The sequence below is a fragment of the Misgurnus anguillicaudatus genome, chromosome 13 (assembly GCF_027580225.2).
Source record: "Misgurnus anguillicaudatus chromosome 13, ASM2758022v2, whole genome shotgun sequence".
NCBI lineage: Eukaryota > Metazoa > Chordata > Actinopteri > Cypriniformes > Cobitidae > Misgurnus > Misgurnus anguillicaudatus.
The window spans coordinates 28,166,545-28,189,027 of record NC_073349.2 but is presented as its reverse complement, the minus strand read 5'-3'; the positions used below and the strand labels follow the sequence as shown (position 1 = coordinate 28,189,027).

Here is a 22,483-nt window from a genome sequence, read left to right as displayed (position 1 = left end):
AGGGACTTACTGGCGAAGGCTACAGGCCTGGCTTTTGTTTCCCCTTCCGGGACTTGTGAGAGCACAGCCCCAATACCATCTAGAGAGGCATCCGTTGCCAGTATGAATGGACGGTTAAAATCCGGGTGGGCAAGGACAGCACTCTCAACCAATGATGTTTTTAACCTCTCAACCGCCTGATCTTGGATTTGTGTCCAATCACTGGGCTTCAACTTTCGGTTTTGACAAATTTGATTTGGCTTCTTCAGGCGCTTTGTCTTAGTTTTCTGACCCTTCAGAAGACTGAAAAGTGGCTTGGCTGTTGCAGAATAGTTTGGAATGAAGTGCTGGTAGTAATTCACCATTCCCAAGAACGATCTTATTTTTTTCTGGGAAGGGGTTAAGCCATCTGGCTCCATTAAGTCCACACTGCTCAGTTTAGTAATGCTTTCAACTTTACTTGGATCTGTGGAGATCCCTGTTTGGTCGATAACATGCCCAAGGAACTTCACTGACTTCCTCAGCAGGTAACATTTTTTTGGAGCCAGCTTGAGATTGTATTTGCGGAGTCTGCCGAACACCATTTCCAAGCGATCTAGTGCGGTTTTCTCATCAGGCCCAAAGACGATCAAGTCATCCAGATAACACAGGAGACTGAGAAAATTTTCATCCCCGAAAATGAGATCTCACCAGTTTGATTGGCGTGTGTGTGTGTGTGGGGGGGGTCTCAATATATTTTCCTGGTTTTTGTCCTTAGCCAATCACATGCCTGAGAAATATGACAGCATACACTGTTACTGTTACACAATGTTAATACAAAACATGTGCGCGGGCATATACAGCATGATAGAGAGTGAGAGAATGCGCGCTTGTGTGTGGGAAACAATAAGGGCGCCCCCCTTATATAATGGTAGGGGAAACACTGGCCGATATACACTAATAATATGTGTCCGAAAACTATTCTGAATCGCACATTCACAGCTATTTCATGTACTACGGCTTTTGATCAGTAATGTTAAGTCCTTATCAATCTGAAATCACTGTTAGTTTGAGTCATTAATTATTACATGCATTTGAAAAAGAACACTAGTCAAACATTATTTTGGTGGTGGCAAAAAATGTTCAATGCTGGAAAAAAAACTGTATGCGTCTTCCCTTAAAGTTTGCCAGTTTTGACATAAAAAACAGGAACACTACAATTGCAGTTCAAAAGTCTCATATTGTTCATAAGATTTTTTATCTGTTTGTTTCAGACTTGATGGAGCCAAAAGAAGAAAAAACAAATGCAAGACAGACAGATCAAGGTGATTTGATTCACTAAAGTATGAACAGTATTACCAGTAATGACAAAGACACAAGAAGTTCTCTTTTTTTCTGTTCATTTTAGATCAGAAAGCGGTAAAGGAGGAAATTTTACAACTCAATGAAATTAAAGAGAAACCTCATTATTTGATACCCAAGGAAGAATCTCTGAGCTGCTCGATTACTGAAAGGAATTTGTCACCTAAAAGAAAAAAAAAGAAAAATTCAACAGCCAATGATGCTCTTATTTGCCCTCAGTGCGGAAAGACCTTCACTAAGAAATATAAACTTAATGAGCACATAAAAACCCACACTGGAGAAAGACCTTACAGCTGTGATCAGTGTGGTAAAACTTTCATGAATAAATGGCACCTTAATGACCACACAAAAACCCACACCGGAGAAAAACCCTACAGATGTGATCAGTGTGGTAAACGTTACATGAATAAATGGCAACTTAATGACCACACAAGAACCCACACCGGAGAAAAACCTTACAGATGTGATCAGTGTGGAAAAACCTTCACTCGCAAGTCTGACCTGAAAAAGCATATGAAAATTCACACTGGAGAAAAACCTTACAGATGTGAACAGTGTGGAAAAACCTTTACTCGCAAGTCTTCCCTTAATGTTCACAAGACAATTCACACTGGAGAAAAACCTTACAGATGTGATCAGTGTGGAAAGACCTACAACAGAAGTTGTGACCTTAATGAGCACATAAGAACCCACAATGGAGAACAGCTTAGATGTGATCAGTGTAGAAAACCTTTCACTCGTAAGTCTGACCTGAAAAAGCACATGAAAATTCACACTAGAGATAAACCTTACAGCTGTGATCAGTGTGAAAAGACCTTCAAGAATAAAGTCCAGCTTAAGGTTCACACAAGATTTCATACTGGAGAAAAGCTTCACAGATGTGATCAGTGTGGAAAGTGTTTTATTTTTAAGTTTGAACTTAACAAGCACATGAAAATTCACACTAAAGAAAGGCCTTAAAAAGCCCCTACTATGCTGATTTTCACACTTGAAGAGTTCAGATGCAAAACCACTAAACGCCACCTCGGTCAAAGAGTTAATGATATTAACCGAAAGCTCTTGGCATGTATTATACGTTCATCAAATACTTCTGCTTCAAATTTGCTTAATCCCTGCCTCAGTCATTCAGAAATACTGGTTTGTTGGCAGAATCCATTAAAAGTCTGATAGAAATGCTCATTTATAAGAAAACACATCAGGGTGGTCCCAGACCCTTTTTTTTGGGGGGGGGGGTCAGAAACCCTACAATTATTAAGTCTATTAAACCATCAAATAGTTAGAGCAAACAAACAAACTGGGCTCAATGCAAATAATTTTTAATATGATTCAAATGTTTATTTCTTTTAATTTTGATGATTATGACTGACAACTATGAGTGAATGCGACAGCTGAAACACATGTCTTGCATACGTCTGTGCATAGTGGTTCTTAAAGCACTGACTCCAGCTGCAGTCCACTCTTTTTGAATCTCCCCCACAGTTTTGAATGGGTTTTGTTTCACAATCCTCTCCAGGGTGCGGTTTTCCATATTGCTTGTACACTTTTTGCTACCACATCTTTTCCTTCCCTTCGCCTCTCTATTAATGTGCTTGGACACAGAGCTCTGTGAACAGCCAGTCTCTTTTGCAATGACCTTTTATGTTTTGCCCTCCTTGTGCAAGGTGTCAATGGTCGTCTTTTGGACAACTGTCAAGTAAGCAGTCTTCCCCATAATCGTGTAGCCTACAGAACTAGACTGAGAGACCATTTAAATGCCTTAGCAGGTGTTTTGGGATAATTAGCTGATTCCAGTGTGGCACCAGATGTCTTCAATATTGAACCTTTTCAATATGCTCTATTTTGTGCACTCATTTTGTGCTTAATATACTAAAATTATTCTTTCGTCCTTCTTAGAATAATTTTAAGAACATCAAAGTGCTATTTTGAGACACCATAATTATGAATTAAAATGTGCTAAAAATGTATTTATAATATTTATTTTGGTACCACTTGTAGTAAACTTGAACCCATCTTTGTATGAAAGATGGGTTCAAGTTTACTACAAGTGGTAACCTAATACATATTTAAAGGGACACTCATCTTTTTATTTTAATTGGCTTATTTTCCAGCTCCCCTAGAGTTAAACGTTTGATATTTACAGTTTTGGAATCCATTCAGCCGATCTCCGGGTCTGGCGCTACCACTTTTAGCGTAGTTTAGCGTAAACTATTGAATCTGATTAGACCATTAGCATCAGCTCGATGAGTTGTGCTGAGCTATGCTGGGGGTGGTACTGCCGGACCTGAGGATCGGCTGAATGGATTCCAAAATGGTAAAAAGTGTTTGAATCTAGGAGAGCTGGAAAATGAGCCTATTTTCCAAATATATAGTATGTTAAAAGTACATTTTAGTCCATATTCATGGTTTCTTGTTGTCTCAAAATAGCATGGATGAGTACACTTAGATGTTTTAAGATTATCTTCGAAGTATAAAAGAAAATTTTTAGCATATAAAGTACAAAATGAGTGAATGAAAATAGAGCACTTCAAGTACATTATGGAAGTGTACTTCTTTTTCACCTGGGACATTCAGAATAATTGTTTTATTTTATATAATAAATTATATACATGTTAAAAAGTCTGACTTTTATTAATGAAAGTTTTAAAAGGTATTAATACAAGTAATGTGTCCATTTTTTGGGACATAAATGTAAATAAAACAACTGAAACCACTAATAATTCAAAGCATAACTTAGGCTACTGCAATGACTTATAGGCTATTCAGAATAAAATATTTTCTGTGATTTGACCTCAATTTGTTATTTATGAATATTTATAAATATTTCAAATAAATTGAGTACAAATCGTTAAAGACACGAAATTTTGAGAAAACGGTTTTTAAGATAAAATAAATGGTAAATTTAACGATAAAACGATCAGTCATATTTACTGTTTATTACTTGCTTATAAAAACATTTTAAATACCTGAGGTGCTGTAGCCATGCAAGTGCAGAATATCACATGTAAATCGCGTGAATCCTGTGCTCTTCAATTATTCACCTGACTGCACAGATAACTAAAACACAAACTTTGTGAACAGTTTCTCCTTTAAATGAATAAATGGCAAATGACTGGTGACAGCTCGTCAACCTCCCGTCCAGCAGATGGCGCAAACTCACCGCGTGTTACATAAAACAACAGAAGAAGAAGAAGAGAAGCGAAGCTCTCAGTTAAAATTCGAGCAGCAGTAAGTTTTGTGTTGTTTATGCTTTTCAATATTTGTATGAATATAATGTTTGTGTTATCATTTTTGTGGTAAACTAAGTGTTATTCTCCCTTACTGTAAATTGCTGGGTGTTTTACCAGACACTTTCTAGAATTTCATTTCTGTAGTCAGAAAGGTTTTGTTTCTTGATTTATCAAAGCTGCAGTCGTTTATAATCCTATTGAAAGATGTTTTTTTGTGAATATTATAATAGTGATGTTTTTGTGTTCAGATGTTCATCATGAGAGATCAGATGGATGTGATGTGCTGTAAATCAGTAGGAACTGATCTGTCCATGCTGGATATTGATGATTTGATGACAGAAATCTCTCAGCTGAAGAAAGAGGTGGCGTTACTGGAGTCAAAGCTCAGACAGAGAGATGAACTCAACACAAAGGTTTGTATAAATTAAAACACTTAAACACTCTTTGTCATCATGATTGAGGTTTGTGTTTAGTGTTGAAATCTCAGTGAATGACACAGTGTTAATTCTGTAGTGAAAGTACATCATCACAGTCTGTTTGTTTTAATGTTATTTTCAGGATGTATCTGGTGTCTCTCTCTGTGGCTTTACTGATCAAACATCTACAGATCTTCTGGTTTCTGTCTGTAATGAAGATCAGAAGACATCAGTGAATCTGCTGGACTGTGGGATAGAAGTGAAGCAAGAAGTCACAGACGCAGATGAAGGTTATTTGATTTATTCAGGTATGTACAGGTTTATTTCTGGATCAAAATTGACAGACATCTCACGGTACATTAACACGTCATGCATTGCCGAACTGAATTGTGAATTCGTCAGCGTCACATCACTGGTGTTGCACACCGCAGAAGTTAAACATTTCTCAACCTTTCTAGCGCAAACGCTTGAGTCAGCCAATCAGATTGGCTTAGGCCACTGTGATTGGCTGTAAGCCACGCTCCAGACACGCCTTCCAGCGAGCGTTAACCATCAGTGTGAATGTACACTCCGTGTTGGACCAATCAGTTGTTGTAATAAAAGAAATGCTGTCAATCATAATGATGCATCCCATTTCTATAGCATCAGATTACTAGCTGAAATGAAACATCACAAAAAATAAACAATTGAACAATTATCAGCGTGATAACAACTACCTTAACTACCAAACCTTTTTTAATTGGAAGTGTAATATAAATATATATTTGACCCGAGTCCCGTTCGTTTGCATGGAAAGAGCAGCGTTTATGACTTGTACTGCATCCAGCTTCACTTTTTAAAACGTATAATGCACACCAGATAGACCACAGTCGAGCTCTGAAAACAGTCACTTTTGGCTTTAACTTTGAAGTACATTGTGTAAAAGATTCACCATATGCACCATATTTGCTATGCAAAAATTTTATTCTTTATTATTTTAATTATTTTAAATAATTACAATTTAATGTTTTGTGCATTTATTATTCATGTTTGAAATAAACTTGGACCTAAAATAATTTTATTACTTTATTATTGGGACAACTACATAACTGATGATGATTGGATTAATTTCCTTCATAAGCCAACCAGAGGCAGAGTTCACACACAAGCACATGCACAGTCCGAGCATTGTAAAAAAAAAAATCTGAGCAGTGTTGCCAACTTGGTTGGTGACTTTGTCGCTAGATTTAGCAACTTTTTAGACCCCTTTAGCGACTTTATTTCAAAAAAGCAACTAGGTCAAATCTAGCTACCTTTTCCGGGGTAGTTGGAGACTGACTTGAAATCACGTTTCGTTCTCTCTTCTCAACGAGCAGTTGTTGGCCCCATTCCCTTTTTAAGGCAACACAGGCAGCCCGATCCTCGCAGCAATCCCTCTGAGTCGCTCACGCCCGCAACGACAGAGCGATGGCAAATACAAAGAGCTCAAAGGTAGGGTTTGCAAACTGGAAGTATAATAAGCACTACTTTTCCATCATTGAGGTTAAAGGCATGAACGTTTATGTAACATGGAACTTATGCCGAGTAAGAAAGAGTCTCTCCACGTCTGTGGCAAGCAATACTGATCTAATGTGTCTGCTCGTTCTCTCTCCCACAATCATAAGCGTTGTTATTTAATATTCACATTAAATTAACAAATAAAGCTTTTGCGGGACAAACATTCATTTTGGCGTTGGCCAAAAATGTAGGAAGAAACCAGTATGTGTCTTCCATTAATGTTTGCCATTTTTTTACATAAAAAACAGGAACGCTACAATTGCAGTTCAAAAATGTCATATTGTTCATAATGATTTTTTCTGTTCGTTTCAGACCTGATGGAGCCAAAAGAACAAATCACAAATGCAAGAGAACAGACAGATCAAGGTGATTTTATTCATTTAAGTATCTGTCTCTAATGTTTAACCAGTAATGACAAAGACACAAACACAATTATAGTTGCAGAAGTTCTCAGTGCTGTCAAATTCTTCATAATGATTTTCTCTGTTCATTTCAGATCTGAAAGCGGTAAAGGAGGAAATTTTACAACTAAATGAAATGGAGGAGAAACCTCATCATTTGATACCCAAGGAAGAATCTCTGAGCTGCTCGATTACTGTGAGGAATTTGTTTCCTAAAAGAAAAAAAAAGAAAAAATCAACAGCCAAGGATGTTCTTATTTGCCCTCAATGTGGGATGACCTTTACCTATAAATGTCAATTTAATAACCACACGAGAACCCACACTGGAGAAAAACCTTACAGATGTGATCAATGTGAAAAGGCCTACAACAGAAGTTGGGACCTTAATGAGCACATGAAAACCCACACTGGAGAACAGCCTAGATGTAATCAGTGTGGAAGAACCTTCACTCGTAAGTCTGACCTAAACAAGCACATGAGAATTCACACTGGAGAAAAACCTTTCAGATGTGATCAGTGTGGAAAGACCTACAACAGAAGTTGGGACCTTAATGAGCACATAAGAACCCACAATGGAGAACAGCCTCGATGTGATCAGTGTGGAAGAACCTTCAGTCGTAAGTCTGACCTGAAAAAGCACATGAATGTTCACACTGGAGAAAGACCTTATAGATGTGATCAGTGTGGAAAAACCTTCACTCGCAAGTTTTGCCTTAATGTTCACAAGAGAATTCACACTTCAGAAAAACCTTACAGATGTGATCAGTGTGGAAAGACCTTCAAGAAGAAAGTCCACCTTAAGGTTCACACAAGATTTCATACTGGAGAAAAGCTTTACAGATGTGATCAGTGTGGAAATTGTTTTTTTCGTAAGTTTGAACTTAACAGGCACATGAGAATTCACACTAAAGAAAGGCCTTAAATAGCTCCTACTATGCTGGTTTTCACATTTGAAGAGTTCAGATACAAGCCACTAAACGCCACCTTGGTCAAAGAGTTAATGATATTAACCGAACGCTCTTGGCATGTATTATAAGGTCATTAAATACTTCTGCTTCAATTTTGCTTAATCCCAGCCTCAGGTCATTCAGAAATACTGGTTTATTGGCAGAATCCATTAAAAGTCTGACAGAAATGCTAATTTACAAGAAAACAAATCAGGGTGGTTCCAGACCCTTTTGGGGGAGGGGGGGGCTTCAGCCACCCTACAATTATTAAGTCTATTAAACTATCAAATGGTTAGAGTGAACAAACAAACTTGGCAAATAACAAACAGGGCTCAACACAAATCATTTTTAATATGATTCAAATGGTTATTTCTTTTAATTTTGATGATTGTGACAACTGAAACCCATGTCTTGTATACGTCTGTGCATAGTGGTTCTTAAAGCACTGATTTCAGCTGCAGTCCACTCTTTTTGAATCTCCCCCACAGTTTTGTTTGAATGGGTTTTGTTTCACAATCCTCTCCAGGGTGCGATTATCCATATTGCTTGTACACTTTTTGCTACCACATCTTTTCCTTCCCTTCGCCTTTCTATTAAAGGGGACATTCCATGAAAATCAGACATTTTCCATGTTTAAGTGCTATAAGAAAATATAAAAAATAGCAACCCTGTAACTTTGTTTTGGTAAGGCTCTCTCTGCAAGCATGTGAATAAATAGGTCATTCGAATTTCGCTCCCCCCATGACGTATTAAGGGGCTCTTATTATAATGATACCGCCCTTTTAACTGCGCTATCCAACCATGATGCGGCCTCATGAGTGCGATAGACAGAGAGAAAGAATGACTGACAGCACGACGCGTTTGTATTCCCTCAAACACAAACAGGAGCCTACAATCTTATAACTTGTAGTTTTAATAATCTTTCTAAAGATTGAATTAACATTCTAAAGGATTACCTTAGTGCAACAGAGAGAGCGAGTGAGTGAGAGAGAGCGAGTGAGCGAACGAGAGAGAGAGAGAGAGCAACGCGACGGTTTGCTTTCAAGTATGTTGTTTCATATGTAATATGTTTCTCTGCAGTTTATATGAATGAACACGAGGATTAATGCACTGCACGAGACAGAGTCAGAGAACAACGCGTATTCACTATCATACACAATAAGCATAAATATGTTGTTTAAAGGTACACCATGGAACTTTTTGTCCACTAGGGGGTGCTAAACATGCATTTTTCACGCCTAGCGCCCCTAGAGGCCACAAGCACCGCAGCACTGTCGCAAAGGAAAGGAACTGGCCAACCTTAAAACTAAACTAAAAACTAAACATTTAAAACGCTAAACGATCAACATTTTGAGGCATCAGGGAGAAACGCAGTCATGTTACAACTTTCTGATGAGGAACTCAGAAGCCATTTCTCAATCTGAAGGTTGCAGCCTCCGGATGTCGTATTTTTAGGCTGCATACGTCATCAAGACTCTCTTATTTCAGAATATTAACAATTATAAAGTTGACTATTATACTTAGTTAATCGTAAATTGTTGCAGTATGCTTATGACTTGCGAATGTAATGCTCAGTTTACCTTAATAGACCAGGCTTGATGACGTATGCAGCCTGCATGTTTGACCTCCAGAGGCTGCAGCCTTCCAATTGAGAAACGACCAGAAGTATTTCCTTGCCTTTTTCGAAACAAATATTGTTACATTGTCCCTCTCTCCCTCGCCACCAGGATTTTCCGCAATGGCGCTCGTTTTCCTCTCTTTTGTGTGAAAATTGTCGCTCCAAATCCAAGTAAACCGATGTGTTTAGGTCTGCCGCTTTGTAATACGTCACGCGAGTGACAGTGGAACGCAGCAAATGAGGAAGAGAGAAGAGATAAACGCTCGGATCTGATTGGTGAATGAATAGGGTTTGGTTTAACACTGTGTGAGTTTGAGCAAGTTTTAAAGCTATAGCATCCTGGATTATAATGTAAATACCATAGACACAGTAAAAGAAAGGTAAATACGTGAACACAGCATCTGAATACAGGGAACTATATGCAAGATAATCGCCGTCATTTATAAAGATCGCATTTATGTATGAATCAAGATTGTGAGTTTATATAAAACATTGCCTTAAAGGGGAATCGAACCCGGGTCACCCGTGTCATAGGTCCGTGACACTAACAAGGTGCCACAGAGTCATATAATAGGTGTAGCTCTCTACACTCCTTAAGTAGCCTCCAGCAAAATTCACGTTAAAAACAAATTGTGTGGAGGAAGTGACGTATGCCGTAAATCGAATTTTGTACTTTTTTTGTGCTCTGGTTACTACCAGAAACCCTAAGTTTTAAAATACGAGTAAAAGTGATACAGACCCCGTCAGGCTATGGTAGACATGTCATTCAACCTATTTAAAGTCGATGTACTATCACAAAGGTCTTGAAAATTTATTATGAAGGTTGAAAAATTACATGGTGTCGCTTTAATGTTTCTCTGAAGTTTCAAATGAATACGAGGAGTTACAAGATAGAGAGTGAGAGACTGACAGAAACGCGAATGTGTTCTATATGTGTACACAATAAACTTAAGCATGTCATTTGATCTGTTTCTCTAAAGTTTAAGCATTAACGTGTTGTTTTATTACAGATCATTTAAATGTGCTTGTGTGGTTTGGTCAAAAAGTAAACTTCTGAGTGTTTGTGTACATGTATTTTATTGTAACATGCTGAAAATCATTGTGCCTGTTTAAAACACTATGAGACCTAAAAGTCTTTATTTTTATTCCACAATGTTCTACATCTGCTGATAAACATGTATTTAGTATGCATAAAATAGCTGATTGACTTTTTAAACTTGTTCAAATATATAATGCTGAACATAACTTACTAACTTCTTTCGTGATAAAATCTCCCTGATGCTCTGTCTTGACTACAGCGCGAGCGATTGAGACTCCGCCCACCTGAGCAGCTCATTTGGATTTAAAGGGATACACACAAAAATGGTGCATTTTTGCTCAGTCCCATAAAGTGCATATTTTAACATGCCACAATAAATTACCTATATGGTATTTTGAGCTAAAACTTCACATATGTACTCTGGGGACATCAAAGATTTATTTAATATCTTAAAAACGTCTTCTGGAATGTCCCTATTAATGTGCTTGGACACAGAGCTCTCTTTTGCAATGCAATGTAATAGTGTCTTGCCCTCCTTGTGCAATGTGTTTTGGGATAGTTAGCTGATTCCAGTGTGGCACCAGATGTCTTCAATATTGAACATTTTCACAATATTATGATTGTCAGTTATAATCATCAAAATGAAAAGAAATAAACATTTGAAATATACCAGTCTGTGTGTATTGAATCAATATAATATACAAGTTTCACTTTTTGAATGGGATTAGTGAAATAAACAACTTTTGATGATAACATTCAGTGAGATGTTTGCTTTTATAAATGGATATATATACACAGGCCAAACACTACAGGCAAAATAGACATTCTTTAGTAGTTTAAATTTTTTTATACTGTTGTCTGAGGTCTACTTATGATGATTGCATGGTTTTTACATTCAAAAACATCAAAAGCAATAAGTAATAGGATATTTTGTCCCCTGGATTTGAGGCTGACTCGTGAAACGCTCTGTTTAGATTTTGGGCGGGACAAATTGAAGACTTGGAAGTAAACACCCACTGCTATGATTGTATAACAGTTTTTCATAGTAAACTAGCTTTCAGTCCTGCGTCGTTACATGTGGAGAATTGTTTTGAAAACTTCCGACATGGGAAAATGGCAGTTGGACGGATTAACCCATATGATTTTAAGCCACAGGATGTTCTATGCACAATACATGATACACATAAACTATTTAAAACTTGACTCTTCTGCAGTTACACCGCGTACCAAGACCGATGGAAAATTAAAAGTTGCGATTTCCCAGGCTGATATTGCTAGGAACTATGATCTCATTCCGACGTAATAATTTAAGGACTTTGCTGCTGTATATGGCTGTAGCAGGTGCAATGATATTACGCAGTGCTGGAAAATAGTCCCATGCTATTTAAAGTTACCAAGTGCACTATTTTCAGGTGCTGTGTAATATCATTGCACCTCCTGCAGCCATGGTCTAATCAGATTTAATGAGTAATGCTAAGCTATGCTAAAAGTGGTACTGCCAGACCTGGAGATCGGCTGAATGGATTGTACAATGGTAAAAAGTGTTTAACTCTATGGGAGCTGGAAAATGAGCTTTTTTTTTTAAAAAAAAAGATAGTATGTTAAAAGTACATTTTAATCCATATTCATGGTTTATTGTGGTCTCAAAATAGCATGGATAAGTACAAAATGAGCGTGTGATAATAGAGCACTTTAAGTACATTATGGAAATGTGCATCTTTTTCACCTGAGACATTCAGAAGAATTGTTTTATTTTATATAATAAATTGTATAGATGTTAAAAAGTCTGACTTTTATTAATACAAGTTTTTAAAGGTTATTAATAAAAGTTTTTTTTAAGTTATTAAAGTTTTTAAAAGTTATTAATAAAAGTTATGTGACCATTTTTTGTGACATAAATATAAATAAAACAACTGAAACAACTCAACTTATAGCAAATAATTCAAAGCATAACTTATATTCAGAATAAAATGAAGAGTTTTGTTGCAAAACGAGATAAATCCATTTTTTAACTTTTTTGTCAAAACATGTTTATTAGGCTATTATGTTATCATGTTATTATTTTGTTTTATGGTGCTACTTGGCTGTATTTTTTAAGTTATGAAGGTTTTAAATCAAAACAAACCAACTGCAATTGCATTGAAATTAATGCACAACCAAAAAACGCGATTTCTGAACAATTAAAAAAACGGTGGTTATCTCGTTTTGCTACTAAACTCTTCAAATGTTTTCTGTGGTTTGACTGCAATTTGTTATTTATTAATAAATTTAGTAAAATCACGAAATTCTAAGAAAACAATTGAAAGAATAAGCTAAAATAACTTGGTAAATTTAACGATAAAAACGATCTGTCATATTTACTGTTTATTACTTGCTCATAAAAACATGTTAAATACCTGATGTGCTGTAGTCATGCACGTGCAGATATCACATGTTAATCGCGTGAATCTGTGCTCTTCAATTATTCACCTGACTGAACTTTTAACTAAAAAACAAACTTTGTGAACAGTTTCTCCTTTAAATTAATAAATGGCAAATGACGGGTGACAGCTCGTCAACCTCCCGTCCAGCAGATGGCGCAAACTCACCGCGTGTTACATAAAACAACAGAAGAAGGAGCGAAGCTCAGTTAAAAATCGAGCAGCAGTAGTTTTGTGTTGTTTATACTTTTCAATATTTGTATGATTATAATGTTTGTGTCCTCTTTTTTGTGGTAAACTAAGTATTATTCTCCCTTGTTGTAAATTGCTGGGGGGGGGGTTACCAGACACTTTCAAGAATTGTATTTCTGTAGTCAGGAAGGTTTTGTTTCTTGATTTAACAAAGCTGCAGTCGTTTATTGAAATGATGTTTTTGTGAATATTATAATGGTGATGTGTTTGTGTTCAGATGTTCATCATGAGAGATCAGATGGATGTGATGTGCAGTAAATCAGTAGGAACTGATCTGTCCATGCTGGATATTGATGATTTGATGACAGAAATCTCTCAGCTGAAGAAAGAGGTGGCGTTACTGGAGTCAAAGCTCAGACAGAGAGATGAACTCAACACAAAAGTTTGTATAAATTAAAACACTTAAACACTCTTTGTTATCATGATTGAGGTTTGTGTGTTTAGTGTTGAAATCTCAGTGAATGACTCATACAGTTGATCCTATAGTGAAAGTACATCATCACAACCTGGTTAAATAGTTATTGACCAATGTTTTTGGTGAATTCTGAGTGTGTATATAATAAAATGCCAAGACAAAGTAAAAAGGCTGAAATTATATATATATATTTTTAAATCAAATTATGTATATGTCTATTAAATATTTCAGTTGGTTCAACTTACATTTACATTTAGCAGACACTTTTTTCCACTTTTGTAGTAAGACATGGGACATTACTCCGTAAATTAAATTAGGTAAGGTACTTGGATTAAATATTGAATAGAGTAAAAGGCAACAAACTTCAGGAGTTTAAGTTTTTTCAACCTGACATTTATTGCAGTCTAGTTGTAAAGATATGCATTGTTTTAGGTGCTGTACATATTAAATAACTTGTCTTTGGTCAATACAAATGTGGATGAACGTGTTTTAGTTTTAATTTGCATTAAAATCTTTTTGTTTGCTGGGTCTTTTCCTATTAAGTGGTCCTTAAAATGTAAAACTTGTTTCATTTCTTTAAGGTGAAGTTCAATGTAACCTTCACAGATAGTTTAAATGTTTCAAAGCTCTGTATTTTATTCTCTGTTTGTTTTAATGTTATTTCCAGGATGTATCTGGTGTCTCTCTGTGTGGCTTCACTGATCAAACATCTACAGATCTTCTGGTTTCTGTCTGTAATGAAGACCAGAAGACATCAGTGAATCTGCTGGACTGTGGGATAGACGTGAAACAAGAAGACACAGAAGCAGATGAAGGTTTGAAGAACAGCAATATAAATGTATCCTTAAGCCATTTCCAGGAGCTGCGCGTCATAGCTGCATGTGTACGGTTCTTTGTCTGCAGTGCAAATTGAGTTTCTGCCGTAATTCATTGAAAAGCACAGCAAGCATCATCGGAGCATCCCTACATTAAAGGGCTATCAAAATGTATTAATGCCCTGCCCAGCAAGCTATCTTAAATAGTGAAATAAATTCCTTCCTTAATTTGCTGTACACACTTTTACAAAAAAAATCTCTTAGAACATCATAAATGCTTTTTTCCAGGGGGTTACTTTTATGTACATAAAATATGTTTAATAAAAAATTAACATATAAAAAACTATGAAACTATAAAGAAATATGAGTTTTGACGGTTCATTTTTGCGACAGCTCTATACACAGCAGAAAGTACACCTATGTTCTGTTGAATATTCAACATAATATTTGTTGTTATGTTGAGTGTACACAAATTAAAGTACCTTACCAGAAAAATGCGAAAATACGATCACATAATTTAATGCATTATCAGCCAAAGTCTGCATATTTATGCGGCGGCCACATTTTTTAAAATACGCCACACTTTTGCCACATAAATTACAGATTATAAAACGTCCCGTTCTGGTTCTTCATTCTGATTGGTTGGAACGCGTTCTAAGCTGTGATAAAATACCCCGATAACCCCACGGTTCAGACCGCATTACATAAGTATCACTGCGCCACTGTTGCTGCGTACTGATTTATGAAAATAAACACCAGTTTTTAATCATATTTTTTTCTACAATTGCACAATTAATGACAATATCCAGATAAATGTCAGTCAATATTGTTGAGTCATCTCATCAATAAAGAGAAAACGTTCCCTGAGGAGTTTGTACCTCAAATTCATATTTCCGCTATCCACTGGGTGGCGATCTTACACAACTTAAACACTGACACATTCACTCAACACTAAAAACACTGTGTTGTACTGTTCATGGCTCTGAATCTCTTCCAAAAGTTCTTCACAGATATGGAATTATCTCCGCTTTTAGCTGAAAATTTGAGAGGTGACAAGTAGTGATGCACCGATGTATCGGCCACCGATATTTATCGGCTGATTTTTGATGAATTTGAAACTATTGGCAATAGCACGAGACAGGCCGATACCGATTGTTTATTAATTAACTGCATAAAGAAATCCATTATATGTAAAAAATGAGTTAATGTTGTTAATAAAATAAATGCTGAATAGCAAAAACCACCTTTGAAGGTTGTCATGCTGTCTTATTATATTTGTTTTAATTTGTGCCTCTATTATTATGTTGGTCAGTTGGATGTTAATTAGATCCAGTCCATGTTAAGTAAAAATAATTTGATGCAGAAATAAACTAGCTAATAGACCAACTGTATAGTATTGTATACAAGTGTTTGATATCGGTATCGGCCAGAAGTTGTCTGTTTAAATCGGAATCGGTATCGGCCCAAAAAAATCCTATCGGTGCATCCCTAGTGACAAGACAATAAATGAAAGTAGAATGAAACTTTTTTTTTAAAGCGGAGCGTCTGTTCTTTTATTTGATATATTTTATGTTTATTTAAAGAAGATAGTTTTTCTGGAAGCCATTAACCTAAACTAAAACTTGAAAAAGAAAACGCTGACGGGGAAAGAGTTAAGCATGCTTCCAAGCATATTTGATCATCACTTCAACAGTTGAACGATATACATGTTAATGTATATTTTAGATGAATGTTGATTTATAAAAATAAACACCAGTCTTTAATCATATTGTCATTGTGTCTTTGGTGCGTCTGTGTTGTTGGGAACTGCGCTCTGTTGCAGCCACACTTGATTCTGAGGAACTACTTTGTTTGGCGGAAGAGTAATAATTGTACTAATATAACTAAAACTTATTTGTGTTTTATTTTATGAAATCCTGCTAACGTTATGCATATGAAGTAACCGTTTTATAAAAGCAATAAGCCCCGCAAAGCAGTGCATTTTATAACAGCTAAGGGGGTTTTAACAACGCCCCTTAGCTGTTATAAAATGCACTGGTAACCCACTGTTTCTTGGGGCTTATTGCTTTATTTCCGCACGCAAAACATATGTGGGGCTTGCATGATTTCATAATCCTGCATTTTTGTAGCAAAAAGTCATATATATCTTAGCAGAAAGCTAAAAAATGTTGCATTTACATCACACATGTCCCCTGTGGCCATGGGACGTTATGAAGGAACGTAATTACGTGACGTAAACATCAACGAAAAGCTGAAAACTGCATAAAATCGCATAAAATCACTTTTTTTAAGAAAACTGCAAGATTAAGGATTTTTGCCCGCAACAATCACAAAAAAAGCAGTGTTTTTCTGGAAGGACTGCTTACTCTTATCTGCACCACGATAATTTACGAGTACACAACAACTACATTCCTGATGATGATGTGTGTGTGTGTTAGGGGTGGAACGGTACACAGAAGTCCCGGTTCGGTTCGTACCTCGGTTCAGACGTCACGGTTCGGTATGATTTTCGGTACAACGGAGAGGAAAGCGGGACAAAAATGCAGAAGACAATTTTTTTATTGTAAATGTCTCAGCTGTACCACGTAGTGTTATACAGTCTCTCCCCTGAGTTATAGCTGCAACAGCCTTAAGTGTGTAAGGTTAAAGGTTAAGGTATATATTTAACAGTAAACAACAACAACTACCTCACATCATCTCCAGACTCCATCAGTAACTTGTAAACAAAATTTGACAATCAGCAATAAAAACAGAAAATACAGCATCTCTTATTTCTGAAAGTGTAAATTTCTTAGAATAATAATAACAAGAAAAAAATATGCTATTAAGTGTGACAGGCATACCTGTGCCAAGTGCCAACTGGCAAACTTGTTAACTTCAGAATATAGAAATTATGACCACATTATAGTTTATTATAGTGCAATTATACCATGGCTTGCTATGGTAAACATAAACTGTCCCATAGTCCATATTTCTGATGGGTGAAGCAAAAATTAAAATAAAACTGTGGTCCTTCATTTGTTATAAAATATAAAAGAAAATAACAATATGTGCAGTATCACAAAATGTACCTCTTAGAGGTAGCTTTACTGTATTTTTAAGTTTTTTTTCAGAAACACAAGCATGTCCACACTTTCACTAGTGAGGGTAGATCTTGTGGCAGTGACTATGTCACCTGCCGTTGAAAAAACCCTCTCACTTGGGACGGAGGTGGCAGGTACTGCCAGGTAGCATTTGGCCAACTTGGCTAGATTTGGAAATATTGTTTCATTGGACTTCCACCAGCCAAGTGGGTCAGATTCCAAAGAAGTGCTTTCCTTGGCTATGTAGGCATATACTTCATCCTTCACCTTCTGCTTCAAATCAGAATTGTTCATCTGACTAGTTGCAAAGAGGGAGCCAAAGACTTCTGCCATGGCTGACTTCTTTGGAGGAGGTGGGGAGGATGATGTCTCAGACTCTGGCATCTCTGGTAAGGAAGTAGCCTGTGAAGTTGATGGCCTGTCTTGTGTTGCCTCTGTGGTCTCAGTCTGCAGTATTATAAAACAAAGACAATTATTGGGTTTTATCAGTGAACACTGTAACAACAATATTCAGTTTAAGACATGACAGAAGTGAAGGAAAAATGTAACGAAAAACAACCTTAGCATTAAAGTTTCAAGTTTAATTAATTTATAAAGCACATTTAAAACAGCCACAAGCCAGACCAAAGTGTTGTTAACACAAATGCAGGTCCGAAATATACACACTTTAATACACACAAATATAATATACATATTTAAGAAAAAAGTATGTACAAATTATTTTAAAAAATCAATACCCTAAAGAAAACAAATACGTTTTAAAAAAAGACTTACAAATTGTCAGGGAATATGCATTAAATACATACCTGCTCTGTTCTGCTCATAACTTCTTTGGTGATATCTTCAAAGACGTTCTGGTGATGGGCAGGATCCAAATGAGGGAGCGATTTGAACCTGGGGTCCAATGCAGTACATTTATTAAAAAAATCCTGGAGATGTGTGTCAGTGTATCGGGTTTGCAAGTTCTCTCTGATGGCATTTTTCATTTCCCTGACGATGGGAGCATCGTTGTCATTTCGCTCCATAGACTTCATTATCATTGTTTTGAGTGGTAGGATCATTGAAACCGACGGCGTTGTTTCTGTGCTCAAAATTGTAGTGATGGTCTTCAAAGGTTTCATAATATTAACCACACTCTCTGCGAAGCTCACCTCTTGATCTGACAGACGTGAGCCCGAGCCGTCATGTTTGTTCTTTACGGTGTTGTCTGTTAAAGCAGAGTAAATGGCAACTTGTTGTTCCAGATAGCGCTCGACCATTTCGTAGCTGGAGTTCCAGCGTGTCGACACATCATGTATGAGGCAGTGTTTTGGCAAGTCGAGGGCCACCTGTTTACGCTCCAAAACATACGCAGCCGTTGTGCTACGATGAAAAAAAGTAACAATCTTTCTGATTTTTCCCAATAATCTAGATACCTGGTTGACTGCAAGTGCTTTTTGTGCGGCTAAATTTAGGGTATGAGCAAAGCATGCTACGTGCGGACCGAGCCCTGCTTCTCTGACGGCATTAACGATGTTTTTTGCATTGTCTGTGGTCACTGAAATTGTTGTTCCAGGCCTCTCTAGTTTCCACTCTGCCACGACCTCCTGTAGCTTCTCAGCTAAGTGAGTGGTTGTGTGCTGCTCATAAAGGGGCCGCGTCTGTAGAACTGATGCTTTCATTTCCCACTCAGAATCAATAAAATGAGCAGTTACCGTTAAATAACTTTCCGTAGCACGAGAAGTCCAACCATCAGTTGTTAGTGAAACGGAGGGTGCAGCTGACAACTCGTGCTCCATCAAAGCACGTGTTTGGTTGTATATGGAAGGGACAACAGTTTGCCTTATATGTGTACGGGATGGCATATTGTAACGAGGTTCGAGTATGTGCAGCAAATACTTGAAGCCGGGTTCCTCTACGAGTGAATACGGGCGCATTGAAGATGACATGTAAATTCCGATTGCTTCAGTGATTTTTTTGGCCTTATTTGTATGTGTATCTAAAGGCTGGTTAAGCACGGTAGGGAGGAGAAGTTGAACAGTTTTTTTTTGTCTCGTTCCAGTGATTTTCACATCTGGGTGATGGCGTCGGATATGCGTTAGCATGTTAGATGTGTTTCCACTCACATACCCAACAACCGCTGAACAACGGCGACACACAGTCCTCGTCTTTTCCACTACTCTCTCGCCTGTATTACTGTAACTGACCGGAAAAGCGAAGTTTTCCCAAACTGGCGATCTTAAAGACGCCGGAGGATCCTCTAACTCTTGAAAACCACCACTTGCCATATTCGCTGTCACTCACTGGATTGACCGTCGACCTGACAAAAAAACTGCAGAATGCCAGAGAATGTAGAAGGGCTCTGATAGAGCACATACATAGGCGGAGCTCGGCTGGCTCGGCGCCAATCAGAGCTTCAGAGCTAAAGCGGGGCTACAGATTAGCTGTCCCTAAAAGAACCCGCGTATCTAACAGTAGTTCCGCATTACATTAATTATTTTGCACGCAAGTTTTTTTTGTTTTCATACCGTATATTCTCCGTTTAAATGCATGCATCGAACCGCGACCCCCGTACCGATTCGGTTCGAAACGAATACATGTACCGTTCCACCCCTAGTGTGTGTGTGTGTGTGTTAGAGGAGATGGGACAACTACATAACTGATGATGATTGGCTTAATTTCCATCATAAGCCAACCAGAGGCAGAGTTCCTACACAAGCACATGCACAGTCCGAGCAGTGTAAAAAAGTCTGAGCAGCGTTGCCAACTTGGTTGGTGACTTTGTCGCTAGATTTAGCAAATTTTTTACCCCGTTAGCGACTTTATTTCAAAAAAGCAACTAGGACGTAGTTTACGGCATAGTTGGAGACTTTTGAAGACTGACGTGAAAGCACGTTTCGTTCGTTCTTCTCAACGAGCAGCGGGTTCAATGCAGGAAGAAACCTGTATGTGTCTTCCCTTAATGTTTGCCAGTTTTGATATAAAAAACAGGAACAAAATTCTCATATTGTTCATAATGATTTTTTTCTGTTCGTTTTAGACCTGATGGAGCCAAAAGAAGAAATCACAAATTCAAGACAGACAGATCAAGGTGATTTGATTTAGTATTATCCAGTATTACCAGTAATGACAAAGATACAAACATAATTATAGTTTCAGAAGTTCTAAGTGCATTTTTTACTGTTTCAAATTCTTCATAATGATTTTCTCTGTTCATTTTAGATCAGAAAGCGGTAAAGGAGGAAATTTTACAATTCAGTGAAATAGAAGAGAATCCTCATCATTTGATACCCAAGGAAGAATCTCTGAGCTGCTCTATTACTGGGAGGAATTTGTCCCCTAAAAGAAAAAAAAAAGATAAAATCAACAGCCAAGGATGCTCTTATTTGCCCTCAGTGTGGAAAGACCTTCACCTATAACTATAAACTTAATGAGCACATGAGAATTCACACTGGAGAAAAACCTTACAGCTGTGATCAGTGTGGTAAAAGTTACATAAATAAATGGCTCCTTAATTCCCACACAAGAACTCACACTGTAGAAAAACCTTTCAGATGTGATCAGTGTGGAAAGACCTATAAAAGAAGTTGGGACCTTAATGAGCACATGAAATCCCACACTGGAGAAAGACCTTACAGCTGTGATCAGTGTGGAAAAACTTTCATTAGTAAATGGAACCTTAATTCCCACACAAGAACCCACACTGGAGAAAAACCTTTCAGATGTGTTCAGTGCGGAAAGACCTACAACAGAAGTTGGGACCTTAATGAGCACATGAAAACCCACAATGGAGAACAGCCTAGATGTGATCAGTGTGGAAGAACCTTTACTCGTAAGTCTGACCTGAAAAAGCACATGAGAATTCACACTGGAGAAAAGCTTTATAGATGTGATCAGTGTGGAAAAACCTTCTCTCTCAAGTCTTGCCTTAATGTTCACAAGAGAATTCACACTGCAGAAAAACCTTACAGATGTGATCAGTGTGGAAAGAGTTTTAGTCGTAATTTCCTTCTCAATGAGCACATTACAATTCACACTGGAGAAAAACCTTTCAGATGTGATCAGTGTGGAAAGACCTACAACAGAAGTTGGGACCTTAATGAGCACATGAAAACCCACAATGGACAACAGCCTAAATGTGATCAGTGTGGAAGAACCTTCAATCGTAAGTCTGACCTGAATAAGCACATGACAATTCACACTGGAGAAAAACCTTACAGCTGTGATCAGTGTGAAAAGACCTTCAAGAAGAAAGTCCAGCTTAAGGTTCACGCAAGATTTCATTCTGGAGAAAAGCTTTACAGATGTGAGCAGTGTGGAAATTGTTTTATTCGTAAGTTTGGACTTAACAGGCACATGAGAATTTGTAAGGAGAAAAATAAAAATATGTATCCATCCGTTTGGACCAACGGCGGAATCCAAACGGCATGATGAAGGATCGTCCGTTCTATTTTTTCCGGCGCTTATCAATGCCATTTTAACATTATCTTTTTGGAGTCAGATGAAGCTACATAAATTGCATAAAGACAGATTGTAATATGAATCCAGTTGATGTAATTATGGAATTTGGATAAACGTTTGATCATTCTGTTTACTCATGTTTACATTGAACTCATTCATTCGATTACCAATGTCATATCAGCCCACACCGGCCGTTGTGCGGGTACTGAACACAAGCTCGGCCGTACTAGAGGTTGTAGCTAAAGCAATTTAACAATGTCAATCTCTTGTTTAAAGGTCCCCATGTAGCTCTCAAAAATCGCCAATTAAGTATAAAACTTAAACCATAATCAGAGGTTCAGTCTAGCTCCTTCTAGACACATATAGTTAAATCACATATAACAACGTGATTATAACAAAGGCATTTGGTAATTATAATTACGATAACAAAACAACTTAGTTAAGGTTAAATAATTAATCTCACCATACAAACACTAGAGGTTATGGCTAAAGCAATTTAACGATACCACTTCATTACGTGCTGTCATTACATAGCATCCATATAGCCCCCACAG

The 22,483-nt window shown here is 37.2% G+C and overlaps 2 protein-coding genes across 2 annotated transcripts; both read left to right on the top strand.

Annotated features, from left to right (window-relative positions):
* Positions 1-874: 874 nt before the first annotated feature.
* On the top strand, positions 875-4,696 carry LOC129430944 (uncharacterized). The gene is made up of 2 exons (XM_055188596.2): positions 875-1,283; positions 1,367-4,696. Exons 1-2 carry the CDS (start codon positions 1,124-1,126, stop codon positions 2,278-2,280), a joined length of 1,074 nt encoding a protein of 357 aa, XP_055044571.2. The 5' UTR covers positions 875-1,123; the 3' UTR covers positions 2,281-4,696.
* A 303-nt stretch (positions 4,697-4,999) lies between these two features.
* On the top strand, positions 5,000-22,062 carry LOC129430946 (uncharacterized). The gene is made up of 10 exons (XM_073875691.1): positions 5,000-5,008; positions 5,106-5,271; positions 6,812-6,865; positions 6,996-7,819; positions 13,394-13,438; positions 14,259-14,406; positions 17,549-17,623; positions 17,792-17,878; positions 20,509-20,559; positions 20,779-22,062. The coding sequence occupies exons 1-10, from the start codon at positions 5,000-5,002 to the stop codon at positions 21,897-21,899; spliced, it is 2,580 nt and encodes an 859-aa protein (XP_073731792.1). The 3' UTR covers positions 21,900-22,062.
* Positions 22,063-22,483: the final 421 nt, after the last annotated feature.

Coding starts and splice junctions, on each gene's coding strand:
- LOC129430946 (XM_073875691.1), top strand. Junction 5,272..6,811: donor AGGTTATTTGATTTATTCAG/GTATGTACAGGT, acceptor TGTTCGTTTCAG/ACCTGATGGAGCCAAAAGAA. Junction 17,624..17,791: donor ACTTGGGACGGAGGTGGCAG/GTACTGCCAGGT, acceptor TCATCTGACTAG/TTGCAAAGAGGGAGCCAAAG.
- LOC129430944 (XM_055188596.2), top strand. CDS start 1,124: ATGCGTCTTCCCTTAAAGTTTGCCAGTTTTGACATAAAAAACAGGAAC. Junction 1,284..1,366: donor TGCAAGACAGACAGATCAAG/GTGATTTGATTC, acceptor TGTTCATTTTAG/ATCAGAAAGCGGTAAAGGAG.